Below are 22,559 nucleotides of genomic sequence, written 5' to 3' on the forward strand. Positions count from 1 at the left end.
CCCACACCCAGCTCCCAATAACGTTACCGTAGCTGGTGTCCACATGGGAGTGGGGAGGTGTGCTCTTGTCTCTTTGCCGTGGTGCTGAGCTAAAACACACAGTCCAGGGACAGAATTCAGAAATACAATGTTCTGGGAAGACCATAACTGCCCCAAATGAGGTGAGGCACCACACCTTACAAGCATCTTTTGAGTCAATTGCTTTTTTCACTACTGTCCATGCAAGGAGAGAAGACAACCCCAGGGAGTAGCATAGTGATGAGTGCCTACCACAGGGCAGGCTTGGATGAGCAAGGGGCTCTGGTTATCTGCTAGTTTTAGGAAGCTGTACGACATCATCAAATGCATGTTTAAACAGGAATCGGCAAATTTGCTTCAGTATTTTTGTTCAACCTTTAAGCTATTTTTTGCTGTAACTCTGCTTGCTTTTGATTTTGTTTTATTCTCTCTTTTATGAAGAATTTGCGTGCTTGGAATGGATGGGTTTTTTCCGCCTTTTTTAAGTACCTTCTCTTATATGATATATTAAATTTTCCTTGGCAAGCTTGTCTTCGGCTGTACTGTATTGGTGGTTTTGTAGGTGAGCAGAGAGCAGAATGCAGAAAAAGAAATTCTACAAGACCATTTATAAATACACTCCTGAGAGAGATGTGAAGGGAGCCGTAGACTTTCATTTTTCAAAATTAATCTATCTATTCATGCCGACTGTTTGTTAGTTCACAATGTGCTTGGGACCAGAAGGTCCAGGATTCTGTAGTGCCCCACAGGCTCTCAGCACCCCCTGGCTTGGGGTCTCTAGCAGTATGGTGAGGAGAAGGAAGGAGAAGGGTCCAACTGCTGTGCTGTATGCTTCACTCAGGAGAACATGTGCTCAGAACACATTGAAGGAGATGCCCAAGGGTCACAAATGCTCTTGGATGTCAAATAAATGTAGATGCAACAAACTGAAAACAAGATGAAAGGCTGGCAGAAAGACTTAAACTCCAAAGTGAGAGCCCCAGGATGTTTCCTTACAGACTGTTTGAAATCTTAGATAATTTAAATGAAGTTTGTGGAGAAAGACAAGGTGAAAGGGCCTTGGCTAGATCATAACATATGTTCCATATTGCAAGGCTACCTGCAAGAAGAGATGGATGCAGTATATGTTGCTCAGTAAGTTACCACTCTGCATAAGAAGTAATGAGATTTACTTAGCTTTAGAAAAACAGACATAATAGGTAAGAAAGCACATGGTGTGAAGCTTCTGGATTGAGTATTTTAATAGGCAAGGGCTAAAATACTCCCTAGAAAAGTTAGAATAAATGGATTCTTCAAGAAAAAATGGGGTTTTGCAGTCTTTTTGTAGGTTGTTCTGGAGAAGAGCCCCTGTGCTCTCCTCCACAGCTGGGGAAAAAGGCTTATTGACCAGTTCGATAAGGAAATGTATTTGTTTTCTAGCACTTATCCCTAACGAGTCCCTAAAGGCTTAGCTTCTCACAGTGGAAAGTGTGCTGCATGCTCTTAGTGATCTCCTCATTTGCTGTTGTCTACCACAAAGATGGTGAAAACTGCGTAGGACTCGAAAGAGATGTTGGCCAGCAGCTATTGAAAGTACTGCATTTCTCTCTTGGGGGAGGTAGAGGGTAGGACATGTGCCGCCACTGAGGACATTAGAGTCATTTTGGTGACCACCCTGTTTATGTCAATGGTACCAGGCAGTGCAGAAAAGGCAGCCCTCTGCTCTTGGGAAGGGAACAGGACTGAAAGAGGAAAAGAGGGGTGTGCTTATTTTTGCTTGTTATGAAGCAAATGTATGTTGCTTACACTGCTCCCAGATATTTTTATCGTCAAAGGCACCAGATTCTGCATTAATTGAAAAAACAATCTCTATTTGAATGCACTGGGACACCTTTCTGAAACCAAATGACTTTATGGATAATAAGTAAAAAAGCCCCATACGACACAACCAATGGAGTAGAGCACTAGTTGTATCTGTGCCTGTGACAAAATGCAGACGGGTCTGGCCTCCAACCCCACTATCCCTAGGGATGAGTAGTCATGAGGGCAGACTGAGACCTCCTTGTGTGCCCTCCTCCCACGGGCTGAAACTGTGGCGGGTTCCAGCCCGACAGTCTGGCTGCCTCTTCCAATAAAATGACCCTTCAGCCTTTCTTTATTTCAGATCTTAGTTTTCCCACAGCTTGCTTAGGCTTTTTCAAATCCCTTCATCTATGTTCAATTCTCCTGTGTATTTCCAAAAATACACTCCAAAAAAGAGGTCCACCAATTACCGAAATCTTTATACGGCTTCTCCTTAAGAAGGAGAAAGGGACACCTGGAACAAAGCCATAGATGCAGATCACTTACTTAGGCAGCAAATGCATCTGAGCTTTCATAAGGTGAAATAATAATGATAACCAAAATGCCCTGCTGCAGGGTAATATCAATGCCTTGAAAAAGGTAGGAAATTGGAATCAATTTAACTGAAACATTGGCGTTAACTGCATTTTATATGGAGCCTTTATTCTTTGATGAACACACAATTTTGCTGCAGAAGCAATTTGCTTTTAGGCACAACTTCATACACAGAGTGGAAGTAATTGCAGTTAAGTTTGTTCTCCAACTTACTGAAGCTGTTCCCAAAATCAGGCAAATGAAATTGTGTGCTTGACACGACTGCATCTTTATGTGTACCTTTTTTAGACAGGTTCCTATTAATGGTTAAAAGAAAGAGAGATGAGTGCTTGGGTTTGTATGTATTTTAAAATGACAGCTGATATTTCAGTTCCAATAAAAATGAGCAAGCATATTCCGTGCTACCACTTTATCATTCATTTGAAAGTCAGACAAGAAGTCTGTCACGTAAGATAAATATTACAGATGACAAAAAATTCAAGGTAACCATTATTGAAATAAATGTTTTGTTGATTTGTTTTCCCAGATGCTTAACCTAAACTCTGGGTTCTAATGTTTGCATAAAAAGGGGGTATTAGTGCTCTTTCTTCTGATAAAGTAGACATTAGAGAGGTAAGGGGTGCGAGATGCCAGTTTTCATTCTAGTTCTGTTAAACCTCTTTGCTGTCAGGGAAAGTTAAACTGTTTCGCTTCCCTTCTGTAGAAGATTGTCAGTTGATAGGTGAAACTTCAGGAATAATTAGTGAAAGTAGTTGTGTAAATTCCATTGGGGGAATCAATCTTTCACAAATATATTTAAATGAATTCAGTGTCCTTTTCTTTGAACAGTGGCAGGGTGCAAAAAAATTATTTTGGATTCCTTTAACAGCATCTAGAAACCTACATTGCTTCTTTAAAAATAAATTACAGCACACCCCACTCAAGAAATCACAAAGGGAGAGAGTGATATTTAAAATTAATTCAAAAATTTCTCCAACATGTCTCCAGCTGTCAAAAATGCACTGAAGATATGCCAAACATATTTCAAAACACTTTTTGTAAAATGAAGATATCTCAAGTAATTTTTCCTCCCAAAGTAAATCTTTAATGGACCTGTATGTCTCCCTAAAATTGTGCGATGTCTTTTTTTTTTTTTTATAGCTTAGTTCCCTCCTTTCCTTTCTCTTTCACCCCAAAAAGCAACGACCCACAGAAACCCGATATTTAATGAAATCTGCAGAGGTGGTTGGGTTTGACTTTTTTTCCTTTTACTTGTTGTTTTTTGGGTTTGATTATATTTTTGTTTTTGAGACAGAGTAGAAAACTAGTTCTGTGGTAACAGTACTCATGTTGGGCTTTGGAGATCTGGACACAAATCATGGCTCTGGCATAGATTTTCCATGTAGCCCTGGACAAATAATTTCTCTGCTTTGTGTCTACTCTTGCAAAATGCCTCAAGCTGAGTATGGAAGATAGAGACTAAAAATGCTTAGTATTTGTGTAGCTATTGGAATGCTGAGGATCAGTCAAGTGCCTGGAGAGATGTTAGGGTGTGACGCCATGTACAGAGATATTAATATTCCCATGGGAATAAAGAGTTCACATTCTGTGCTGTTAAATAAAGGGTGGTAACACTAGTTGGGCGTCACCTGTATGGCCCATTTTGTGTAAACGACCATTTTGACAGGTTCCTCTTTGTTTTGGAAAGGCCCAAAGCTCCTACTGTATCAAACATTTGCATACTACTTTATCTTCAAAATACTTTATGAACACTTAAGAATCAATCATCTTAATATATTTATAAAGACAGGTAGCAGTAATTAATACTTGTCAATAGATGGGGGATTTTTAGCTTGTGATTTTGAGTCCATAGTGGTGCAGAGCTTAGAAATCTCAGATCATGCCTTTCCCTCTGTGGTGGAACAAAACATTAGCAGAGCTGCCTGCCTATGCAGCGCTTGAACTTTTCAGGGTTTTGAGTGTCCAATGCATACACAGTGCTAAAACTTCAAATGTATTTAAGACCATGATGATAATCACACTCACCGACAGTTGGTGAGAGAGTTTGGGAGATATATTTCCCCTGGTTTACTGATGTATGCAAAGCAATTACTGTTTGTTGACGAAACTTCGGAAAAAATTGTGTCAATATTCTTTGCAAGACTGTAACTTAAAATGCCATTATCAGCAAGGTGTTTCTATGGGAAGCCTCAAACAACTGAAAGCCATAACTCTTCCTTATTAAGAACCTATTCCAATCCCTATTAAAATCAATGGAAAGACCTTTCTGACTCCAGTGGGTACAGAATCACTCAATAAAATGTAGAAAATACCCACAGGTTATTATTGTTCAGTCCATAAAAACAGTCAGCCAAAAACTTAGTATTTTTCAAAATGTAATGTGTGTACATGTGCTTCAGTTCTTTTAAAAGCACTGGGGGATCCTCGTTCTTCAATAGACTGTTCACTGGAGTCAAACATTGGCAAACAACCCTCTGGGCTCAGGGGCTTTTACTAACAGTTTTTTGTTCACACCTGCTAAGCCATTTAAATTTCATATGAAGAGCAGTCTAAGATCTTTCTGCCGAGCTGTAAGGAAATGTCAAAGAACCCAAAACATAGTTCCTGAAAACGTAAAGGAAAGTTCACAATATAATCACAGGGCATTAAAATGTTCCAAGATTTTAAAGCCAGGAGCCATCACAATTCACTGAGGTGACTGCCTGCTTTGTGAAGGTGTTAGGATTTTCAGTCCAACCATTTTTGTACCGAGTCCAAAAACTTGGAGCAGAGCAAGGTAATATCGTTAGAAGGGCAGGTTTTATCTTCATCTATGAGCTTCATCTGATGGTGAAATAGTCTAAATTTCTGTGGGTAATCATCCTTGCTTTTTAACACGGCTCCTTATTTTAAATTTCAGCAGGATCTTGCTATGCTTTTGTCTGCAGGATTAAAAAGTCCTCTACCAAAACTGACTCATCCTAGGGGGAGTATGAGCAGAGGCTGCCTGAGGAAGTAGGAATGTTTAAAAAAAACCCACATCTTTTTGGGTCACAGAAAAATGCTGTGCAATGAGTGCTTTGTATCTTAAGGTGAAATTTGGAGCAATTTTTGCAGGTGTTGAAGGATAAGTTACCTAAATGTTAGGCTAACAAAGCTAGGTTACTTCAGAAGAAGTGATTTCAGTGTTTAAGAGGTGACCGTTTTGGCTTTACTGGGCAATTGGTCCCATCCACCTATACATACAGAAGCGGTAAGAAAAGCTTGTACGCAAAGATCCATCCATTGTGTTGTAACTCTTGTTACAACAACTCATGTTGTTGCTTCAATTAGGTCTTCAGCCAGTTCAGTACCTCTCTGTCTGGGAGAAATCCAGGGTTACCATTGTAGGGGTTGGATTTTTTGCTTATGATGGAGACAGCTTGTTCAAGCTGCTGAAACCATCAGTTTACATCACGGGGGCCATTAAGAAGGCATAGTTGTCACTTAAGGTTCGGGTGCTTCTTGGGTGGGTTGTACAAAACCTGAGTGTTCCTGCCAGAACCGGTGTTGACTGTGAGAGGAAGATCCCAGCTCCTGAACTCTCTGTGGCCTCTTTTGATGTTAGATTCACCTTTGGAGCAGTTTCCATATAACACTGTTCACCTGATTCGATCGAGTCAGTAGACTCCTATAAATGAAGGATGGCGCTACAGCTCATCATCTATAGGAATAGACGACCTATCGCCCTTTCTTTACCAGAACTGTTCTTGATGGTGTCCTATATTCCTATATTTATTAAAGGCCTAAATATCCCAGGTGTTCACTTGCTCCCTTGGGAGATTATTTCACAGCCCAATGCACCTGTGTCAGGGAGGATTCCCTACAGTTTAGTCTGACTTCATTATTTAATGACAGGTGGAGTTTCCCCCCTTATCATGGAAAAAATACGTAAGTGCATTGAACTTCCTGCAGTACCTTGAGTTTGATTCAAAAGAGAGCATAACCATTCAATACAAACCTCACTCACGCCTGCCTCCCCAGGCTTAGCTGTTCCCCATTTTCCTAAAGCGTCCTTCTCTTCAGAATTATAGTTCTGCCAGCTCAAGTATCAAATACATTTCCCTTGTGTTTGTAAGCTTAATAAATGGGGCATATCTTCCTGTAGACAGAATGCTTGGTTTCATATTTACAGGATCGTTTTAAAGATTCCCTTCAACCAGCTCAACTAATGGCTGCATTTATCTGGAGAATGGTCTGAGCTTAAAAAAAAAATAATCACAAACCTTCACAGGCTCAGAACTGATTTTATTTGGAAACTTGAAACACTTCATTGGCTTCCTGGAAACCAGTAAGTAAAACAAATGAGTGTTCATCAGCATGCTAGAAAAATATTCTTGGAAATAGTTTTCAGAATTCTGTGTTTGTCCATTCTTCTGAATTAGCTAACCACTACTTTTCAGGCAGGTTGCCCTACAGCTGGTTCCTGGCCACCCCCTGGGGGAATGAGCAGGGGGGTTTCCATGCAGGGAGACATGGGTCTCTGTTCGTGCTCCCCTTCCAGAGCAGCTGGAGCTGCCGACGCTGTGGCCGCATGAGGACTTGTGGCTGCTTTGAATCTTGCAGGTTTCCCTGCCTGGCTTGACCTTCACCCTGTCGTTGGCAGTAGGAGATGGAGTGGCCGAACCGAATACTACCTGCAGGCTCCCACAGGACATAGGTAACATGGAGGTCCCAATAAGCTCTTTGTGAAGAACTCAATAACTTAGAAATGGAGGTGTGGTAAGGAGAGCTTTGTGACTTCTGTTCTTTCAGTAGAACAGAAGTCACAACAAGCTCTGAACAGGCTCAGATTTTGCCTCGTCTCAGTACAGTATATATGCATTTTTCAGCACCTTGTCTTAATCTTCAATATTGAAACTTGGATGAAGGAAAAGGAATTTTTCCAGGTCAAGATCCTCCCAAGGCTCTAATATCCAAGAGGATATCCCCCCACAACAATCCCTTATTACCAGCAGTCCGTGATGATGATGCGATAATCTACCACTGTGATTAAGGATAGTTTGGAGGTGTCAAATTATTTTTCTCTGCACTTGGCATTGCACAGCAAACTGGAAAAAGCTCCTGCAGAACATTTGGGAGAACAGATCAGTGGTTCTCATTTACCAGCCTACGTGCTAGCAGAGATGAGGACGCCTGATAACATGCGAGCAGTGGATAGCATTCCTGATTTGGATTGCAATTTCAGAAGAGTATATATATAGTACATATAGTTCTTTCATTGCACCTTAGACAATCGGTTTTCTTAGGTTGGGTGTTGAAAAGCTGGTCTCTGCAGACACAGAGGAGCACAGAAAAACAGTGGTGGGTGGGGGAACACCAGAGGTACTCTGCCCAGGGCATTTCCAGACACATTACAGGAGAGCCATCAGCCCATTGACGGATCATGTCCCCACTGAGGAAGCAGAGAGGCACAACACCAGCAGGGGACCCCAGCAACCCATCAGAAAAATGAGGCCCTGCCCAGAGCCCCCCTCAGGGCATCACAGAAGGGTTATCAGTCACCCCTTGAGCCGGGGGTGACACCCCTGATATGAGGTGTGGGGCAAGGCTCTCCAGAGCACCTTACAGACTGAGGGGGTCTACACTTAGAGATATGGGACTCACCATGGGATGCAGAGCGATACAAGAGTACAAGACAAGGTGTTTAGGGGATGGAACCAAAGGCAGGGAAAGAGAGGGACCAAGGTGGTTTGGGGAGGAACAAGGGTGGGAAATAGAGGGCTAAGGCGATATAAGGGGCTAGTCCCACATAAGCAGGCTGTTGGTCAGGACGCTTGTCTGGCCATGCCCTGCGCCACATCAGCACAGCCCGTCCTGGCTTCTCATTTGGCTCCATTTCTAATTATTTTCCTCTGTGTGTGTATATGGGAGTCTAAGTGCCAGCAGCTGGAGCAGGACCGTGGGTCACAGGGACACGTGTCTGTGTGCCAGCAGGGCAAGTGGTTTTGGAGCCAGAGGTAGGGGTGGGTGTGTGAGTGTTTGTGTGCTTATGTGCGTTAGGGGTGTCTATACCAGACACCGGTATGGGGTTCGGCATCTCGAGGGCTGCTTGCATGCCCAGGTGCCAGCAAGATCAGAGGCCAGTTACTAGGTGGACTGTGCCTAAGCCCAGCTACCAGAGGGATCCACGCTGCATATATACAAATATAAATTTTGCACCAACAGACCTTCATCTGGATCAGCCGGAGAGAGGAATGGGATGAGGCCGTTGGTGCCTGTGTGAGTGCTGTGGTTTCTGTGTGGCTGGCAGTGTATTTATGTGTATAGGTGCTGTGTATGTGTGTGCGCGCGTGTGTGTGTGCCTATTGGGAGCACAAGCTGCTCTTGGGAGCACGGAGCTCCAAGCACCTCCTCCAAACTGTTGGGCTGCTGGATTCAGCAACATAAAACAGGGTTTGTTTTGATTTTTCTTGTACAGAATCCATGCCTATTTGTACATTTGCTCAGTTCGATTCAAGTGATTTTGAAACCAGTTATTAATTTTTACGTGCATTTGCAGTCCATGTTAAATGCTTTTTGTAGTGTTGTTTCTGGCAATCATAATGAAGCAAAGAGCCAAATACAAGTGAATTCAGAACAGCAGAAATGGCCTTAGGGGCTCTTTATCCATAGACCAAAACAACTTGAACAGGTAAAGCCCAGCTGCTGGCACTGACACAATACCTGACAACCTTGGGAGCCAGTACATCAAGGAAACTGGCTTTAATTTGCTGGAGTTGAACACGTAATTTTTAAGCATATAAAGATGGCCCACTGAAATAGCTGAAACCACTCACACATTTCAGTACTCTGTACCCTGTGAGAACCAGCTTTTTACAATATGGGTCTTTTGATTACCACTGAATTTGTGTGATTTCCTCAGCTTTCTCCCAGATCAATTATATTTGCTTAATCTCAAGTGTGTGTTGTTGGGAGGAGAGAATGACAGATCTTTTGTGTTAAAATAGTTGATGAGCGGTTGGCTGTGTACGTTCTCTGGTTTGGCTTTTACTAAAACCTGTCACTCCTAGACCCAAAGTCCTGTTATTCATCTTTCCTGCAGCACCTGCAGCGTTAGCAACTGGCAATAGTGAGCTCTGCACCTGGAGGCTCCCCGCTTACACAACCTATTTCACGTTCTCTGGAGCAACATTTGTTAAGGCCAAGTTAACAAACTCTTCAAACCCCACAGTTAGCCTGACACCTCAAAGGCCTGGGCACCCACTATAAGCATTTTTGGTTTTAATACGTGAGGAAGCTTATACTGCGTCCTGCAAATTATTACATAGAGGTGAAATGCAGCTACCGAGCTTTTTGAAAATAAACAGTTGACTATCTTGCTCACCATTTTGTCACAATGTCGTGCTTCCTACTTTCCCCGACACCTCAGGGAAACAGGAGAGCGGTGTAAGGGAACATGAAATCACAGTCACTTCAGTTTTTCCGGTGGTCTCAGTCTGCCACTTATTTGCTACATGGTCTCACTCTTCAGAGGAGTGCTGCTGCAATAATAACACTTGATCAGGCGCACAACAGCAGAGTTGGGACCAGCGCCGCAGGTTTGCCCTGAATGCAGTCTGATTTTCACATGGTACTGGGCTGTAGCCTCTTAAAATTCATTCCCAGTTGCAACATCTGAAATTCAAAGCCCCACAAGTCATTGGTGACATTAAAAACTCTTGGCCGTTTTGCATAACAACATTGTGTTTTAATGTCCATTTACATGATGAAGTCATTAGTATTCGATTTGTATGTCTTAAATCCAGATATAATATTTAAGGCAGCAAAAAGCATCAGAACAAAATGGTTTCGTTTCTTTTCTTCAAAGGCTGTTTGTGGTTTTGAAGAGAACAAACACCAAACTATTTTGCTGTGCTCCAAGAAAAAAAAAAACAAAACAAAACAAGCAAATCCCACTCAGATATGACAATTTTTTTTTCCCCCCACTTTAGGCAGGGCTGATATTCGATATCTTCTTTCCACAGGGTCAATAACCACCACAGATGAGGAATTCTGTGGCAGATCCCCCTGCCCTCTCCGAAGCCCAATACCCACGGCACCCCCTGCACTTCTCACAGCCTGGTGCGGACCCTCAGTGGGTAAGGGTGCCCCAGCTCAGCATCCCCCTGCCTCACCTCCTTCCAGCTGCAGCCGTGGGAGGAAGTGGCCACGGAGAAGAGGAAGCAGAAGTACCTCCCCATGCTGCTCCTCCCCTCCACCGCGGAGCCCCACAGCTCTCCTGGGCACAGCATGCACCAGGCTGCAGGTGTTGCTGCTTCGAAAGCTCTTCACTGGTCTTTACGTGCCAAACCCACATGCTGCCTTGCTGCGGACCATGGCATGTACCCTGGAGAGGTTCATTCATTCTCTGGACGCCAGAACCCTTCCGAGGGTCCTCCAAATCCAGTCAGGCATCTATTTCCAAGGTGAGCATCGGGTGCTTTCTGGCAGGGCTTTGCAAGTCTGTCTTTGGCATCAGGTCCCCCTTGGGACTGGGATGTTGGGGCAGAGGGAGGATGCTGACAGAGTTGTCTCCCAGCAGTTTCGCACCAGCTGCAATCTTCCCTTTGAAGAACAAGCATAATGATCAATGGCTTTGGAGATGTCTTTGGTATGGTGTGCATCTGGTCTTCTCACAGGCAGTGAGGAAGGAGCTGTAGTTAGTCCTCATCATATCCTAGAAAGAATACTGGAATGAGTCATGAATCTGCTTTACACTCACACAGAGCCAACAATCCAGCAATTGCAAATCACCTCACAGAGGTTAATTGATTATACCTAGCGCTGCTCTTCTGGGTTTGCCATGGCGCTCTGTCTCAGAAACAAAGAACCAGGGAATCTGTAAAGTGGCCATGAGGATGTCCTGGTTTTCCTGAGGTTCTGTCCTACCTTTGTGGGTACATCAGGTGGTGGAAGGGATTGGTAGGAGCCAGACAGGAGCATCACAGGGGCAATATTTTGCTGGGGTTTCCTGCTGCAGATCTTTTTATGATGTTTTTAATACTGGGGTCTGCTTGTGTACAAAACACAGTGGAAGGATGGCAAAGAGACTTGCACTGGAGGAAAGAGTTCTGCGCTTGCTCAGGGCATGGACTTTGTTTAATGTCAGTGAAAACACCACGTTAAGCCTATGTATCAGTCTAGGAAAAGAAAGTTAGCTCCCTGCCACTGCAACAGAAAACTTGGGGTCACGCTACATAAAACAGAGAGGGCTTCACGAAGTGTCAGCCAAATACCTGCTTCCGGATCCACAATATCTATCTTGACCTTAATGTAAAAATCCCCACGCTTCTCATTAGTAGGAGGAGAGAGTAGGTGGCCACCATTAGCTGTGGCCATGGAAAGCCTGAGCTTCAATCTCAGCGCTGTGGCCAGGGTGGGCAACTCTTCCTCCTCTGAGTACAGCCTCTTGGGGCAGAAAGAAAATGGGAAAGGGCATACTTAAGCTGTGGTGGTGGTGTACTGTCCATGTTCTCCCGATTGCAAGGGTGATACACAAAAAGACATTCTGGGAAACAAACGTGTGCAAAATCACCAGGAACTTTTGAAAATATGTTTTTTCTGACCTTTGGTATGTGTCTTGTTCAAGTTTTACATTCTAAACTAACACAAGAACCTGAACTGACTGAAGTTCTTGATAAGGAGGCTACTACCTAAATGATGAAGAGTGGAATTTAAACTAAAAACAGGAAGATCACCTCCTTAAGTTGGAGTAGCCACCATATTTGTCTCTTTCCACACACCTAAGAAGCAGACGTAATATAAATACAAGTTATATGTACATGTATATGTATATATATGTATGCATATGTGTATACTAGTGCTGCGCAGCCTTGTGAGGGAGCAGTATGTGCTGTAGGGACCCGGGAATGGTTGCACTAAAAGTGAGAACCCTTGTGCTGCGCTGATGTTTCTTCAGTCTTCATCAGCACCACCTCTTCCTGTCCTCTGCTCCCAAAGGCTTCCTCTCAACTGCACTCACACTTGTTTCCCCCAGTAGGCTAGATGCAGCACTAACATACATGCAGGTGTTTTCTTGCTTGTACGAGCAGGGCTGATGATACAGATGTGCTACTTGGCTCCTTCCCTCACAGTCGTTCCATCCCCAGAATACTTGTAGGTACATAGAAACACCGATACCCACTAGCAGGCTTGTGTTGTTTCCTCTCTCTTCTTCCTCACTTCAGAGGAAGCTAGAGAGACTTGAGACACTTGAGACACTCTGTGCCTAAGAGGTTTGCAGGATCTAGGGCTACAAAGATCTTCTCAGGCCAGACCCTCCCTTCCTCTCCCTCCCTTCCTGAACTCTCTTTCCATGTCAGATCTCTCCTGGACATTTTGCTTGCCTCCATACCTGGCTGCAGGGGTGAACATACTGTTCTGTGATTGCATTACGATTTATGTTGCATTTTCTGAAGCGAGAGTAGTGCTTCAGGGAGAATCCGAAGTAATTCCTGTTATATTGCTAAACAGGAGAGTGGACCACTTTGTGCACTTTGAATTTCCATTAGGACAACCATTCTTTAGTCCTTCCTCAAGAAGATCCCCCCACCCTACCAGCAACCCTTTTGATTTCTCTTGCCACATGCAGTACATCAGCAATCACATTGTGGGTAATAGCAGGTCTATTGACAGAGAACACGGGTTTATTGCTATGGTTGCAGAGACAAAATCAGAGCGTTTGTGCACTGATTGTAGTAGCTCCCAACTGGCTACAAAGTCAGCCTGGTGAGCTGAGTCCTACTTGGATTAGCTGTTTTATGGAGTTGGAATTCATAGGAATCTTTAACCATTCTCAGGACAGCACGCAGATAGTAAGGAAGAAGGCTTATTTTTAAAGCATTACATGGGATTGTTTGAAACTGGTCAGTCATAAGGGATGATTAATATTCTGAATTTAAAATAGCAAGAATTTGTACATATGTACATGCTATGTATGCTTTCCTCTCCACAACCCCAGAAAAAAAAAAAGTGCTAGGTTTCTTAGTATCAGCTTAACTAGGTATACAGAATGTCTACTGGAGTAAATAACGATCTACTAAATCCATTAGAGCTGTCACATCAGAGTTGCAGCAGACACCCAAAGAAGGCTATAGCAGTCAGTGCGGTAAGAAGACAATGGAGTGTAATTAATTCATTTGTTGGTTCTCTGTGGTGGATTGTGTGCTGTGGGGATGAAACTCTTCATCTACTCTATTTGGAAGCAACACTTTGCACACACTGCACTTGAAAATTAGCCTTACTGTTCTTAACAGAATTTCAGTATGTCTGGAAGCATAAGGAAAGCATAACGCTGTAGGTCTTTGTAAGGATGCATATACAGCTTTCCGTGTGTTGAAGTATTTTTATTAGAACTGCAAAGTCAAGCTCCAGCTGAAGAGTGGGAATTTGCTTGCCCTTGGGCAAGGTAAAAGCTCTACAAGATCCAATTCTGCCTTCATACCCGTGTAACATCAAATGCAATCTAGGTCTCCTGTTCTCAGACCCAAGCCTGCCTGCTGCAGTGCCTGGTGAAGAGTAAGCTGAAAACATACGCTGTGTGCAACTATTCCATCATTGTTCTTTCTTCTGGCCTATAAAAAAAATATGTTCCTGCTGCTATTAGTGGAATCGTGGTTTATTTAACTGTAACTCCTCAAACTGCAAACGGACAGGCCTATATAGATCCTGTTTGTATTCATAATACTTTCAGCTAGGGAAGCTGCAGGCAATTGAACTTTTGCTGTTGGTAGTGAATGCTGTGACCTAGACACCTTTCTGTGAAAGCTTGGTTCTTGTTCACCTCTCTGTTCCTGGCTTGAAGCAGAGGGAAGTGTTTCCCTGAGGTGATATCAGTGTTTTTCATGCTACGCCTGGACTTTGGAGTTGGTTGAAGCCTTACTCAGTTTGCCTCAGGCAGGTTAGCCAAGGTTTGAGGAGCTTGTTCATACTGCTGTGTTCCCAGTCCCCTCTCCTCCAGCAGTGTGGGGCTGCGCAGTCAGAGCCCCAACCTGCAGTCACCAACTACGACTGTCCGGCACTACGCAGAGTCAGGAGCATGGGGTTTTAGTAATAGCTCCGAGTTCTTCTAAAGTGCTTTTCGCTCACCACACTCAAAGGACCATGCAGAAGTAGAGAAATTATTGCTATCCCTCATTTGAAAACAGAGACATAGGTGAGAGGATGGTTTTGCAAACCCCAGGGATGCCTCTCGGGGCAGTTGTTTTGGACTCTGCAGTCATAATATCACTGCTACACAAAGTAGACCGTTGAATCTCTGAAGGGAATAAGAAGGCTGATTATACAATAAGAGCAAGTTTGCCAGATACAAATATCTTGGTAATCAGCACTGATTAGAAAGGAACTACAGTGCAGACTGAAATACATGGCAATTTAATAGCTCATTAAAATATGTTATTAAAAAATTAAACTACAGAAACTCCTTTGGAAACTCATTTGATTGATTGAATATCTTTCTTTGAACATTTCAGTAAATATTGATGCTTAGTGAGCTAAGTACTGCATGGCCGCTGATTTTTACAGATAGCATGCAAGTACGGGCTCTCATCTTTATGTTGCAAAAATTATGTCTGTTTTAATACCAATGTAATTATTTTATGGGTAATTGAATTTAATACTCTGCAGGCTTAATTTAACCAGTGGCAGGACAGTAAAAAGTGTCAAACTTTAATTGTGAAAAATGTAGAACTGCTCAAGGCACCTATTCTGTTGGGCTTTTTTGCCCGTTTTTTGCCAGTTTTGCCATGTTCCCTACCCACAGCTTTCCCATTTTTGCTCTGCTTAAATAGAAATCCCACACTGCCTTTTTTGTATTCCCCTAAAGTTAAATGCGTTCCCATCAGCAATGGGATTAGGACCCCGAGGGTTGGGACTTGCCACAGCTCAGGGAGAGCTGGTAGCTGCTCTCTGCAGTTCTGCTCTTCAAAAGCAACACTTGTGTAAATCGCAGTGCCAGGACCCCTCCACTTTATGACGGACCCGTGAAACTCATCGGCAACGTTTATGCTGTGTGCTCTTCCTCTGGGGAGAAGGGACCTGTGAGCCAGCGGCCTCTGCCTCTGAGGGCTGGGAGTGCAGTGAAGCAGCAGGCTGTAAATGTGGTGCTCTATTCTCTGCTCCCTCTCCCGGGGCTCTGGAAATTGCCACGTCATTCTGAACAGGCAGAAAATGGTGGGAAGAGACAATAGTGGGGTCACATATACATCCCTGGTTAATGCTCTTCCAGATCTAAGGGGGTTAAAGATGCTCAGTATTACCAGGGGGGATGCCCTCTCTGGGCAGCTCCTTGGTGCTCTCTGACAGCTGCGTGAGGGGCGATGCCAAAAAAAAACCCCTTTGTGATATGTTCCTTTCTTGGTGACTGTGAATAGCTCCATTGCAAACCTCTCTTTGGTGAACCATAAAGAACGTGAACACGCTTAGGCTCACGGTTCCTCTTGGCTCTGCTTCGCTGGCTGCGTATCCACGCCTGCTCGCTGTCTCTGCAGTTTCAATTTCATCTTTTCTGCTTCTGTTACTGGGAAACAGCATCTTTCTAGCATGTGCTTCCGTGGGCCTTTCAAGGGAGCAATGGGTTCATCGGGCCAGCAGCAGAGTGCTGGAACCACTTACAAGAAGTCCTGTTAACCCCGTAACTGCAGCTAGGCAAACTGAATAGAAGAGGAATCCTTGCATATCAAGTCTCAGCTGCCCCAGTCCTAATTTAGACAGGAAATTGCTGTCAACACTAATAGTTAGAAAACGCTCGTGTAGGATGGAGTGATTTTTTTACTGTTTTTAAGGCAACCTAGAGGGAACAAATCCTGCTCCTTTATCAATGTGAAAAGCCAAAGAGTCAAGAACGAACATAGGATATGTGGTCTGTAATACATATGAATAAAACAAGCAAGCTGCCTCGTCAGGATTAATAAAGGCACTTTTTCTTATAAAAAGCAAGAAGACGGTTTAAACAGAAGCTACAACACGGACAGCTTTGAACAGCTTTGATGAATATAGTTAGGGTTGTATTTCTTTGAGGCGGAAGATCAATAAGAATGACCTGTGCATTTAGTGGGTGGAGTCTCATTTGGGTGCATGCCGAAGGGAGAATTGCACGTGAAATGGTAGAAATTTATGGTACCTGTTTGCACTTCCTAATTTCTACCATTTTTTCACAGAGAGAGAAGCCAAATCTGTCTGTAAAATCGGAAGGTTTTTTTCACCTTGAACATAGTTGTTTTGCTAACTCTTGATTGAGCAGCTAGGAGCAAGAGTCCTAGGTAGAGCCAGAGTAACAGGTAGTTTGAGTTCTCTTTTGTGGTCAGTAGTCAGATCATGTTAGTAAATTTTCTCTATTAATATGTACCACTGAAACTCTCCTGCACTTTTTCAGACTCCCTCAAAAGCATGTTTTATTCTGAACAAGAAGGGAAATGCCCTTCAGTGAATGCAATATAAGAACAAAACCCGACTTCTATGGGTCAGATATTGCTCATTTTATGCACGCTGCTGCCCTCAATGGGATGACTCATCCAGACACAGTGAGAAAAATCTGACCCTGGGTAGCTGGCGCTGAGGGCGAAGCTGTTTCGAGGATCTCCTTGTGGGGATTGTCTTACCGTGACATTCAGCTCTGGGCCTCTCTGTGGCTGGCATAGGAGGTGGGCAGAATACCCAAATTGCCTGCCTGGTCTTGATGCAGGGGTCAACCCCATGCCTTGGCTTGCTGAAGCAGGCCTCGATGTGCCGGTTTCCTGCAGCGGAGAGGGGGAGAGGGCTCCCCATCTGATGTGGCACTTGGGCCTCCAGGGATGCGAGGAGGAGTTCTGCAGCAGGAGGAGCCCAGTTTCCCTACACAGGAACCTGCCATCCTATGGAAAGACCAAGACAATTTTCACAAACTTGGGCTCTGAGAAGATAAGGGGACAACTATAACAAATGACAGAGGAGGGAAGATCCTGGGATAAACTCCCCATGATACACAAGAACGTGACTGTGCATCGTTTCTGAGTTACAGGGCTTTTGCGGGGTATTTTTTTCTTCCAGTCCCTGGTGATCTATGCATGAGGGAACACAGCATTAATCCAGGTTCACGTTTCTGCTTAGCTCCGCTGGACACACAGTAATGGCACAATGGGCAGTATGCTGTGATTTCAGTAAGGGAAGGTGCTTAAACATGTTTCCAGTTCTGGGCTTCACCTGGGAGGTGCTCAACACTGTCGTGGGATCCTGCAACTTAATTTAAGCAACCTTCTTAAACCTAGTCCAGCAAAGCACAGATTTGCTGTTAAACACACACTTCAATAAACATACCTTAAGCCAAAGTAATTAACGCTGCAAGGAAAAGGAATAAAACAAAATAAATCACAAACAACTAAAACAGTGACTAATGTTGTTCAAAAGCAGCTTTTGGCATTCGCTTCACTGCCGCAGTAATTCCGACTTGTGTGGGTAAACCCAAACAAAAGGTCAAAGATGTTGCATTTGGAGCTGTGGTTTCACTTGCTCTTTCCATTATGGCGGGTGCTGCACACACAAAGATCTGCTGCCACATGCAGAGTGCAAGCCCTCCGGATAGATGAGAATAAGAATAAAGTATTAAAAAAAAAAAAAAAAAGGCCATAAACCTATCAGGAAAGGAATAAATCAGAAACTGCAGAAGTAATTTTTTAAAAATTTCCATTATGATTGAAATGGCTTAAAGCACTTGACATTTAAAGTTTGACTTTATATGGCAAAAGATAAATCTTACAGCTTTTGTTATTTGATGGTTTTGTGCTGGCAAAAATCAGACCCTCTTGCAGCCTAATTAGGTAGGATCAAGATAAGATGCTCTCTTTGCACAGAGCCTTTTGACGGAAAGTTTACCTCTGTGGCAATTCAGCAGCTGAACTCCTCGGAGGATTTGTGTTCCAGACTGACCAAACCTGCAGATTTTTGTTGTTTAGGACACGTTAAAGAGAGAAGAGCTTTTACAAAGCCCAGTATGTTGCCCTGTCACTTGATAGAGGATCTTCTACACAAATTCACGCCACCTTCGTGACCACTGCTACCCCCTGGGCTTCTGAAGCACCATGTGGGCACGGGGGAGCTGGGCTCACCCCCTTTCTGTGGGTGAACCTTCAAGGGGTAGGAAGGAAGCAGTGGATAAAAAACATACAGGTGCTTTATACTATTTGCAGACACTCTCACAGCCTGAGGTTGGAGACAGAAGCTGGGGCGTGCTTCTTTCTTTACCTGCCATTGTGCATATGAGTTTCAGCCTCTTTGTGTCTTCCCCACAAGTAGTTTATTTGAGTTTAGTGGGGAAAATCCAGCATGCTGATTAGCATCTTCAGTGCTCAGGCGGTGTTTGACTGAAAAAAATAGAGACACCTCACTTCTCACCATCAGAAATGTGTTGTTTTTTTCCCTACTGCCTAATCAGAGTATAATATGATTAAAATTATTAAGCAAAACTCTCCTCCCTGCAACTTTAAAATAGACCTCTCTTCTTGCCAAAGAGCATAAACTCTGAACAATTGGATAACCCCCAAATAATGCCCATAAAGAACGATATCTTTTTTATTGACACTAATTATAGATACATTATGCCCTTCGTATTACTTTGGGAGCCTGCAGCAGCCTTAATAAAACTGTGATTTCAGCTGAGCTGTGTTGTAGGGGAAAGCAGGCTATTGTCATTCTGGCTGCACTGGGGGGGGTTGTGCCTTTATGTGAAAGCAGAACCATTTCACCAGCCCCTGAAACAGAGTCACCTCTGATCCGGGAAGACAGCATCCATATGGGCAACCGATGACAACATAATAGTGGAGAAAGGAGCACTGGGAAAAGGACGTCGGGACAAAGTTCTACTCTTTCAGGACATGTCAGGAGATCTTTCATCTCCCTGAAAAGCAGCCAGGTTCCCAGTTCTTTGGGTCTTCTTTCAAAGACCGCTCAGCCTGCCAGCTGCAATGAATTCAGTGGGTGCTACTGAGAGATGAAAGGGAGAATTTTTTCCTTCAAGGATTCAAACTTGTGGGGCTAGGGAGTCAATGCCTAGTGTTTGGCCTGCATAGTGATTTCATTTTGTTAGGAGGAAAGCTTGGTCTTTGTTTAAAAAAAAAAAAAAAAGAAAATGGAGGCTATTTGGAAGTGCTTAGCAGCACCCTGCAGCAGACAGATGGTGAGACTGGGAGTCAGCCAGCCTGGGCTCAAGCTCTAGCCCTGCTGAATGGTCCTCTGTGCCACCTTAGTGAAGCCTTTTGTCTTGTTTGCATTCTCTCCCCAGCCCTCCTTGCTAAAGTGCCCAGGGGTGTTCAGCAAAAAGGCGTTACGTAGGAGTGATGTTTTATTGCTGTTTGGTCGTGGCCCTGATTTTGAGTCAAACTTCCTATCAGCATCAGTGGAGCGTTCCCTCTGAGAGCAGTCACTGAATGGGGCTCTAAGCTGCTGGGAAGAAAAAGGGAAATATTAGAGATGTTTGCTGGTTTACCTCGTGTTATAAAGTATTTCTCTCAGTGGTACTCTCATATGCCCTGACAGGAACAATGACGTTCTCCATCTCATGCATTCACTGTATTTGTATTTTATATTGTTGTTTTTAAATCAAAAGACTCTTCTTATACCTATAATGAGAAATAAATCAAATAAAGGGCTCATGTTAGGGATGACGGTGGTGTGGCTGCTTAACATTTTAGGAAAGATGGAGGAAAAAGATACTGAACCAATTGTTATTGTTGCTTTGATGTGATCACAGCGTTGCTAATATGGATTGTCAAACTAGAGATGAGCTTATGAAAGGATATAAATGTGTTTTTCATTGAACAAAGTAACAATCCAGAAAAGGTGGTTTCAAAGACAACAAGCTCTTTAATTGCAGCCTTCAGGGGCATTGTTTGATCACTGTAAATAAGCTGCTTTATTCTGGGTTCTGCTAAATTTTATTTTTTGCATTAAATTGCATACGTCTTCCGCAAATCAAAAAGTTTCAGTCCTTAAGGTTACTTGATTTACATTTTCAATGTCTTACACTTTCTTTGTGGCTTGAGTGGGAAAAACACAGTTACTGTTGTGCAACAACAAATAAACGTACTAAAAGGTCCATTTTAATTTTCATTTTACTTTTCAATACATTGTGTGTGTGGGTCCACATCACACAGCTGAAGTAAAAATCTTTCAGGGTCACATTGTCACACAGCAGGTATTTTCACAATGTTTTAAGACTAATTATTGTGCCTTTTAAAGGAAAAAGAATTTTTATTATCCTTTTTGAAAACCATGCAGTTTCCCTCCCTCTCTTTTATCAGCACAAATATTTGCTGCAAATGCCTAAATGACAAATCACACAGGTAACATTTTTCTTGTCTGAATGTAATCTTCATTGTACTATTCCAGGCAAACAGCCAAGCAAGGGCTAAAATCAGGGCTAAGGCAATCTAGTTGCAGACAAATATGTAATTACAATCAATACTGTATGTGCAATTGCACCCCCAAAAATGAATCTGTTCTTTTATGGCTGGCAGAGTTTCATTTTTTAATGATTTTTTTTTTATATCCTGGTATCATTAAAAATGAGGCTTCTGCAGTCATGGTCTCGGTCTGTTAGCCGTCCTCCTCTCAACCTCTCACCCTTGTAATCTTTCAACCTCTTGGTCTATTTCATATGAATCTGATAAAGGAGGAGGTAATTAAAGTCCTACAAGTTGCCCATGAAAATGGCCATCTAGGTAGGTATCTATCTACGTACATATATACACACCTTTCTGTCTGTCTATCCCCTCATATAAGTTTTACTACTGATAAGCTGTTGAAGGTTGGTCTCTGACTTCCTTAATTGGATGTAAAATGTGGTGGCACACCTCTGTTACTCAATGGTTATGCAAGCAATTTATCCAGCTTCTCTTCTGGGATGAAAGCTCCTGTCCTATGGCCACAAGTCCCAGGATTCTTGGGCACTCTCCTCCTCTATTCTGCTAAAAGCATTCCTCTGTTCTAGAAGACTTAAAATATCGTTCCTAACTGCTTAATACCTTTTCCCTTCTTGAAGAAGCCAAAAAATACATCTCCTTTCTTCCTCATTTTTTAATTGAAGAAGGGGTTCACTTTCCTTGGTATTATTAGAAAGTATTATCTTTGCCACTGGATTATGTACCCATGTAATATTTATTTCTTTGATGGTAAGACAACCAGCTCTCTTGATTTTCTTTTTCTTTTCTTTTTTTTTTTTTAATTTTAATTAAAACCATGACTTTTTAAAAAAAGTTTTGATTTTCATCTCACTTTTTCTTAAATCTGGTGCTTTTAGATGAATGATCCATTTGTTTTCCACAACAATGTTATGTTTTGTTTTGATGAAAGACCCTGAGAGTTAAGGTGCTGTAACAGCCCTGTGTGTCTATTCTGTGCACACTCTTTTGTGGCTTGCAGTCTGGCATTTATAATCCATCTTTTTTTTTTTTTCTGAATGCATTATCTTGGCCCTTGATGTTTCAGAGCCTGCAGCTCCATGTAATGCTTTTTGTAGACTCCAGCTTGAACTCCATATGCTTGTCTGCCTCAGGTACTTTCTCTCTTTCATGAGTGCAGATTTTCTTTTCTTGTGTGTTTTACCCTTTTCTTGTAATGTTTTGGAGTCTCTGCCATCTCTACAGTGAAGGCCACTGTTTACCCTGTGTAGATTGTTATCTGCATTTCTCATGTTTTGCAAATTTTGATTGCTTTGTCAAAGGCTAATTTTTGTGTCATGCAGTCACCTACTTTTGAGTGTTTGGCAGAGCTGGATATTGCCAGATTGGATCTTCAGCCTTGGACCTGTCACTAACTGATCAGTCCTTTCACTTTTTTACCAGTGCTGTTTGTACTTTTTATTTTGAGATGGATGGAGGGCAGGACTTCTCTAACTCTCTGTAGTACAATTTCTAGTTAAACTGCTGTGCCTGAGGAAAAGCAAACCTGATAAAAGTACTAAGTCCTTCAGAACCCACAGTGATCAGAAATAGGGCCCTCTTCTGACTCCTGTCTTTATTTCTTGGTGGCACCACTCTGCTGCGGATATAGACTGAAGTAGTAGTTAGATCTTAGGATTGTTTGGGTTGGAAAAGACCTTTAAGATCATCAAGTCCAACTGTTAACCTTTAACCGTGCCAACTCCACTGCTAAGCCATGTCCCTCCGCACCACATCTACATGTCTTTTAAATACTTC

At 42.9% G+C, this 22,559-nt stretch overlaps 1 protein-coding gene across 4 annotated transcripts in view; it reads left to right on the forward strand.

Annotated features, from left to right (window-relative positions):
- The first annotated feature begins 10,661 nt into the window (after positions 1 to 10,661).
- The window catches only part of THEMIS (thymocyte selection associated), an 85,670-nt gene continuing 73,772 nt past the window's right edge, over positions 10,662 to 22,559 (forward strand). For all 4 annotated transcript variants that reach the window (XM_054197013.1, XM_054197015.1, XM_054197014.1 and 1 more), the window contains exon 1: positions 10,662 to 10,820. In XM_054197013.1, the coding sequence (XP_054052988.1) occupies positions 10,730 to 10,820 (91 nt within the window). In that variant the 5' untranslated portion in view covers positions 10,662 to 10,729. The remainder of the gene's footprint in view (positions 10,821 to 22,559) is intronic.

This window comes from Rissa tridactyla, chromosome 3 (genome assembly GCF_028500815.1).
Source record: "Rissa tridactyla isolate bRisTri1 chromosome 3, bRisTri1.patW.cur.20221130, whole genome shotgun sequence".
Classification (NCBI taxonomy): Eukaryota; Metazoa; Chordata; class Aves; order Charadriiformes; family Laridae; genus Rissa; species Rissa tridactyla.